General features: G+C 33.2%; 1 protein-coding gene across 1 annotated transcript; it reads left to right on the forward strand.

The window, feature by feature from the left end:
• The first annotated feature begins 7 nt into the window (after positions 1-7).
• On the forward strand, positions 8-3,932 carry LOC140856978 (cytochrome P450 86B1-like). The gene is given in 4 exon segments (XM_073255180.1): positions 8-472; positions 475-840; positions 843-1,072; positions 3,380-3,932. Coding segments are annotated over 4 exon segments (1,437 nt in total). The 5' UTR covers positions 8-18; the 3' UTR covers positions 3,767-3,932.
• The last annotated feature ends 4,104 nt before the right edge of the window (positions 3,933-8,036 follow it).

Raw genomic sequence — 8,036 nt, forward strand, 5'->3', positions numbered from 1 at the left:
GTATGGCCCGTCGTCGGCATGCTGCCATCGCTCCTCCTCGCCCTCCGCCATGACATGTACGAGTGGATCACCAGTGTTCTTGATGGCATGGGCGGCACCTTCACCTTCCATGGCCCATGGCTCACCAACCTCCAGTGCATCGTGACCGCCGACCCCCGCAACCTGGAGTACCTCCTCAAGACCAAGTTCTCCAACTTCCCCAAGGGTAAGTACTTCCAGAACACCGTCCGTGATCTGCTCGGCGATGGCATCTTCGGCGCCGATGATGAGGTCTGGCATCGCCAGAGGAAGATAGCGAGCCTCGAATTCCATTCAGCCAAGTTCCGGTCTTTGACGGTCCAGTCCCTCTACGAGCTCGTCCACTCGAGACTCCTCCCGGTGCTCGAGTCGGCCTGCGACAACCGCACTCCGATGGACCTCCAGGACGTGTTACTGAGGCTAACCTTCGACAACGTGTGCATCATCGCCTTTGGCATCGACCCGGCTGCCTCCGCCCCGGCCTGCCGAAGATCCCCTTCGCCCGGGCCTTCGAGGATGCAACCGAGGCCACAATTATCCGATTCATCACGCCCACCGCTATATGGAAGGCGATGCGCTTCTTCGACCTCGGTAACGAGAGGAGGCTTAGAAGGTCGTTGAAGCAGGTGGATGAGTTCGCCTACGAGGTTATTCGGACGAGGAAGAAGGAGCTGTCGCTGGAGTCGGGCGATGAGAAGAAGGCGGCGAGGTCCGACCTCCTGACCGTGTTCACGAATTACAAAGACGAGGAGGGGATGGCGTTTTCGGGACAAGTTTCTGAGAGATGGTGCGTGAATTTTATACTGGCGGGGAGGGACACGTCGTCGTGGCGCTTGCGTGGTTCTTCTGGCTGCTGAACCGGCATCCGGAGGTGGAAGACAAGATCCTTGAGGAGATTAGGAGGATAGTAGAAGAGAGAGAAAATAACAGAGAAGGGGAAGGAGAGAAGAGTTTGGTGTTTAAGAGCGAGGAGGTGAAGAGGATGGAGTATTTACATGCGGCTCTGTCGGAGGCTCTACGGCTGTATCCGTCGGTGCCAGTTGATCACAAGGAGGTACGTGCTAGCTGTATGATTTTTGGGCCATGCATGCATACTTACATACCATGCTAATCGTTACCCCCCAAAAAAAAAAAAGAAAGAAGAAGAAGGAAAAAACATATTTACCATGGTAACATACGAGGATGACCTGTTATTTACTTCCCATATTAACATTAAGTTGGATGGGATGATGCTTTACCTCTTGAATATTTATATCTAGTTTGGTGCGTGTATTGCTTCATGCATGCATGCGTGAGTTGCAAAAAAAAATTAAATATTTATAGAAATAGAACGGGATTTCCTACGGTATTTTTGAGTATCACAAGGTGCTTTACGTATATTAAGATGGTCATCAAAAAAAATATAATTATGTGATGTTTATCTAAATTATTTAAATATTTATAAAATTTATTTATTTATTTTTTAATATTTTAATATGTGCATAAATATATGGTTATTTATTTTTTGATGAATATTTTTAAAATTTGCATAGCATTTTGTGATATTTTTTAAATATTATAAAAAATTTATTTTATATAGAAATGGGATGAGCATACGTTGACTACATATTGATTTTTATGCATGTTTAATGTGTGATATGTAGGTAGGATATTGGCACCGTATTTTAGAAAACAAAGAAAAGTATAGAAGTACTAGCATACCTACGCAGGGAGATTTCGCCGGGTTCAGTTTTTTTTGTATTAGAATTATTTTTTATAAAGAAAAATTATCATTAAATATATATACTTCTTGATAAGGTGCACCAACTGGTTTCCTGAGACTTGCCGGCACACAAATCATCAAATCCTCAAGAAAGCCAAACTTTCTCATCCAAAACACAAAAAAAAGGGGGGCTTAAACTTGAAGACTTCGTTCGTATGATGGATATTTACAGACACATAATTTATTCTATACCAAATCACATCGAACGTACCGGTCAAAATTAGCTCCAATAAGTGCACTGAAAATCATGTAATTTATTCTATGACAAATCACATCAAACATACGAGTCAAAATTTGCTCCAATAAGTGCACTGGGAATTATTGTTAGAGCGTGGTAAATTGAGCAACAACCATCACAATTAACCCTACAAAACCAGGCTAGGCCGCCTATATACTGTTTCTGCTAACTCACCTATTGTAGAAATGACAGTTATAGTAAATTTCCGTAAGGAATTATTACAAACGTCAAAACGACACGTCAATCAATTTAATTTGTGAAAGATATCAAGCTTGGCCTTGGACTTCTAACATAAGTTTTTATGTTCACGGTATCATTCTTTTCTAGATCATGTATTCAGTCTAGCGTACGGATGAGAGGTAACTCATCTTCTAGGGTGGCAACGTCAATGTCTAAGACACCACTTATGGGTATATCTTTTCCTTAGTCACTTTTCATTTGACTAATTGTTACTTATGTTAGAACAGGAGGTTTTATTCTTCAAGAATCAGCTAGTTAAAGCCATTGGTCGGCCAAGATTATCCAAGGCAACAAGCAATAGATTTTGGCCGGTTGACAATTAATTTGTTTAGTTAAACGTTATAGTCTTTAGATAGTATCGGGCCCTTAGTCAAGAGGCTTATTAATGGAAGTGAAGCATAATACTAAGTAGGCCGGGCCTACTTCCATCCAGACAAATGCACGTTAAAAAGGCCCACTAACTGGCTTAAATAGTTGGACCACTAACATAAGCTATATTATTGTGATTATCTGTTTTACCATGCAACCTGAACTTTTAGCCTCTCATTTGCATCACATATGCCTTGCTTTTGCGTGAAACTGCCATCACATGCGATGTTTAGCTCGGGGGTGTAGGAGAAGGTGGAGTAATTATTGGTTGGATTAGATCCATTGTTGAGCTGATGGACCAATCCAATTACGAAACAATATGCATATAGATAGATAAAATAAAAAAAAGCGTATTACACATTTATTTATGTATGTTGTTTTGTGGTTGGACTGCTTCACTAGCTCAATGGTGAAGAATTAGGTCCAGCTAAAAATTAGCTAAGAGGAAGTTGCACTATGAAAGATGCTAATTTATGAATTGTACTAGATGATTTGACACCAAATTGAACACGCATGCATTTTGGTTTGCATGAGTTACAATATTTTTTATTCTTCAACAAGTAATAGCAAACCTTGAAATCGAATAGTTGCAACCTGTGAAAGTTTTTGAATCTTGTGAGATCAAATTTTCGACAAGATCACTTTATTAATTACATGAACACCTCATCATCCATGCTTGTAAATTATGCAATTGCCAAATTTGAATAAAACCATTTGCAATTTAATTATGTGCATGTTTCCTGTTGGCTTAGGTGATTGAAGATGAGGTATTTCCTGATGGTACTGTACTGAAGAAAGGAACAAAGGTTATATATGCCATCTACTCTATGGGGAGAATGGAGAGCATATGGGGGAAGAACTGTAGAGACTACAAGCCAGAGAGGTGGCTCAAGGATGGCCGCTTCATGAGCGAGTCTGCATACAAATTTACTGCCTTCAATGGCGGACCGAGACTGTGCTTGGGAAAGGACTTCGCCTACTATCAGATGAAGTTTGTTGCAGCTTCCATCCTCTATCGATACCAAGTGAAGGTGGTCGAGAGCCACCCGGTGGTCCCAAAGTTGGCGCTAACCATGTACATGAAGTATGGATTGAAGGTGACCCTCGCTAGAAGGAATGAATCCAAGCTTCTCAAATAGCAAATAAAAGAGCTCGATCTTGGACTAGTAAATTACAAAGACGGGTTAAGGTTATATTTTGATCTGTTTTAAGATATATGGACTGAATTAGTAAGAAGATGTCATCGTAGAGTAGCATCCGATGAGAATTTTCTTGTGTTATATTTTTGCTTTGTCTACTATTTGTCTACTATTTTCATAATAAATATTTTGTTTCTACAGTTTTTTATTTTGGGTATACAGCATGCCTTCTTTTAAAGATATCTATTTCTTTGAAGTGGATGTCTCAAGTTTGCTAATGTAATCCAATAGTACCTAAGAGTAATATGATGTCTTGTTATAACTAATCAGGTTTTAATAAATTATTTAAATAATTAAATTAAATGAAACAAGTCCGTTCCTTATTGCTTGTCATCTCAATCCCTTCTTCTCAGTTCCCCATGGGATTTCCCAGTTTGTTTCTCACCAAAGACCAAATGCACTGCCTTTCTTTTCTCCTACTCTTCCCCTACCCCCTCTCCCTCTCTAGCGCACGTAGGTTTTTGTAGGACAGGCCCTGATCAGTGCTTGAAGAGGCTTAGACCGGGTGAGTGTCGGGGAGAGGTTGCAGTTGGTCCACAACAAAAAAATAATTATATAAAGGAGACGGAACTTTTGCTGAGCCCTTCTTCTAAATAATATAAAAAAAAAATTAATTATTTAAATAATTTAATTTGAACTTATTTACCGATATGATGCAGAAATGATAAAACGCCATTTTGAATGACGTTTTATCATGCCACGTCATCCTCCCATTTTTCACGTGGACTAGATGAGGAAAAAAAAAAAAAGAAACATTTGGAATGACGTTTTTAAAAACATCATTCCAAACGGCATTTTTAAAAATACCATATCATTTGGTGCTTTTAATTATTCCACCCAAAAAAAAAAAATGATAAAAAATTTAAAATTAAAATTTTAAATTTATAAAAAAATAAAAATTATAATTTTGATAAAAAAATTATCATTTCAAATTAATATCTCATTTCAAATTATCTTTTAAAAAAAATTATAAAAAATAATTATAAAAAAAATTAAAAATATCATAAAAAAGCATTGAAAAGAAATAGAAATTATAATTCAAAATGTTAAGAAAATAAAAATTTTAATTTTAATTCAAATAAAAATCATCATTTCAAATTACAATCTTATTTTGAAATTAATTTTTTTAAAAAATATCATAAAAAATTAAAAAATATTAAAAAAATAAGAAAAAAATAAAAATTATAATTTTGAATAAATTTTTAAAAATAAAAATAAAATTTTAATTAAAATAAAAAATAAATTTAAATTATTTTCTTTATTTAAAATTAATTTTTTTAAAAAAATATGTAAAAAAAATCTAAAAATCTTAAAAATTTTAAAAAATAAAGAATACCATAAAAAAATGAGAAAGAAATCAGAAAAAATAAAAATTATAATTTTGAATATAAAGAAATAAAAATTTTAATTTTAATTCAAATAAAAACCATCATTTCAAATTACTTTCCCCATTTCAAAATATCATTTTAAAAAAATATCTGAAAAAATTGTTGAAAAAAAATAAAAATATCATAAAAAAGAATTTAAAAGAAATATAAATTATAATTCTAAATTTTAAGAAAATAAAAGAAATATAATTCTAAATTTTAGAATTATAATTTATATTTCTTTTAAATTCTTTTTTATGGTATTTTTATTTTTTTCAATAATTTTTTTCAGATATTTTTTTAAAAAGATATTTTGAAATGGAGAAAGTAATTTGAAATAATAGATTTTATTAAATTAAAATTAAAATTTTTATTTCTTTATATTCAAAATTATAATTTTTATTTTTTCTGATTTCTTTCTCATTTTTTTATGGTATTCTTTATTTTTTAAAATTTTTAAGATTTTTTTAAATATTTTTTTACATATTTTTTTAAAAAAATTAATTTTAAATGAAGAAAAAAATTTAAATTTATTTTTTTATTTTAATTAAAATTTAAATTTTTATTTTTAAAAATTTATTCAAAATTATAATTTTTATTTTTTTCTTATTTTTTTAATAATTTTTTAATTTTTTTATGATATTTTTTTAACAAAGTTAATTTCAAAAGGAGATTGTAATTTGAAATGATAATTTTTATTTGAATTAAAATTAAAATTTTTATTTTCTTAACATTTTGAATTATAATTTTTATTTATTTTCAATGCTTTTTTATGATATTTTTAATTTTTTTATAATTAATTTTTTTAGTTTTTTTTAAAAGATAATTTGAAATGGGGATACTAATTTGAAATGATAATTTTTATTTTTATCAAAATTATAATTTTTATTTTTTTATAAATTTAAAATTTTAATTTTAATTTTTTTATTTTTTTTTGAGAAATAATTAAAAGTGCTAAATGATATGGCGTTTTTAAAAACTCCATTTGGAATGGCGTTTCTATTTTTTTTTTTTCCCCGCTTGGTCTACGTGGAAAATGGAGGGGAATGGGGGTGACGTGGCATAATAAAATGCCATTCAAAATGACGTTTTATCATTTCTGTATCAAATCGATAAATAAATTTAAATTTAAATTATTTTGATAATTAATTTTTTTTATATTATTTAAGAAAAGTACTCACTTTTGCTTAGAGAGAGTTTCATACGGAAGCATAATTCATAAGACTGGGTGAGTGTTGGGGAGAGGTTGCACTAAATCCACAACAAAAAAAACATTATATAAAGAAGACAAAACTCCATGGAAGCATAATTTATATTTTAAAAGATAATATTTTGTACGTGCTATTATTATGGCTTATTGATTCTACAAAAAATTTTTTGCAATATATCCCTCTTAGCAATGCAGATCAACTTCTCTAAACGAACTGGAAGTATAAGATTAGACTCACTCTCCATAATTGGATGAATCAAAAGAAAATAGACTACATTTAGGTCGATTGGTCCAGAGAGACATTATTAGTATGATTTCTCTATTAGGTGCAATAAAAGAAGATCTAGATAAGGTTGAATGCTTGCTTTTTTCCATTGGTGGAAATTTTTGGATTGAACACTTGCCAAGTATAGCCAGAATTCCTATTGATTGTCTAGCAATGAAGCCGCAAATAGTAAGTTATATTATTGGGCAAGTCCATCCACGATAAGGTCTCATGGCCCTTGGTCATGGATTTTGACCCATAGAGAATGGGATGGCTCTCAAACTAAAACACATGTCATAAGGTATTGCTTTGTGTGCATACTAGGCCAAGTTGGATAAATGATGATGGTGTCATCTGACCCCTCAGTCATCGATTTCCCCATCCGAGGACTCCTTTGTTCTTATTTTTCCTTTTAATTAATAAGGTAAGTCAATACAGCTAGCCTAGTGAGAGCACTATAAATCAAACCTTCAGCTTTTGGTTGGTAATTGGTTCAACTTCTAAATCTAATTCAGATAGTAAGCTAGTATTGAAGGTGGTTTCTTTCCGCTGTAAGGACTATAAGGGTGGATTACAGATTACAGCACAGAAACAAACAAAGATGCCAATATGAATAAATTAAAAATAATTTTTTTCTTTGCCTTCTAGCATATAGCATATTCTACCAAGCTACCCCTTTCCACTCTGAAATTAGCTTAAAAAAGTACTTAAACTCACTTCACTACCTCTCTTCTGATCCAAGTCCTTGCTCTTAGACAAGAGCTTGAAGAGATTGATTTTGGAAGTAAACTGAATTTTTCTAAAATTTGATTCATTAGGAAACACATAAAAGAAGAATATGAGCACTTTATCCCTTATACATTTCTTCCTCCGATGCCCTGACCTCATCTTTTTCGCTCAGAAAGTCCTTTCACCTAAAGCCCTAATGATTGCTTACTATACACACTTGTAGCCATGCATAGAGATAGATAGAGATCCCAAGCATGGTAAACAAGGGGCTAAGCTGTTGACAAAGATAGAGAACTTGAAAGTGAGAACTAAAGTTTAACTATTTATTTTTATATAAAAAATATTTTTATGAAATAAAATAACCAAATTAAGATTTGATCCACTTGGTAAGCCTAGCAAAAGGAAGATTTTTGATGAGAGTCAAACTCCTATAAGTAGTTGGAGGCTTGCCTCTGCTTTTAAAAGGCCCTCCCTCCTGAAATCCTCCACCCCCCCACCTCCCATCATGGATCACCGACTATCGCCACCTCTTTCCTCCCATTTTTCATCCCGGAAGCCGCCAACAGGCTCACTATGCCAGCCATGACAACTCACTAAAGTTGAGGTAAGGCTCCAATCCTCCCTTCTTTTCATCTTCTC

The sequence above is a fragment of the Elaeis guineensis genome, chromosome 4 (genome assembly GCF_000442705.2).
Source record: "Elaeis guineensis isolate ETL-2024a chromosome 4, EG11, whole genome shotgun sequence".
In the NCBI taxonomy this organism is placed as follows: domain Eukaryota; kingdom Viridiplantae; phylum Streptophyta; class Magnoliopsida; order Arecales; family Arecaceae; genus Elaeis; species Elaeis guineensis.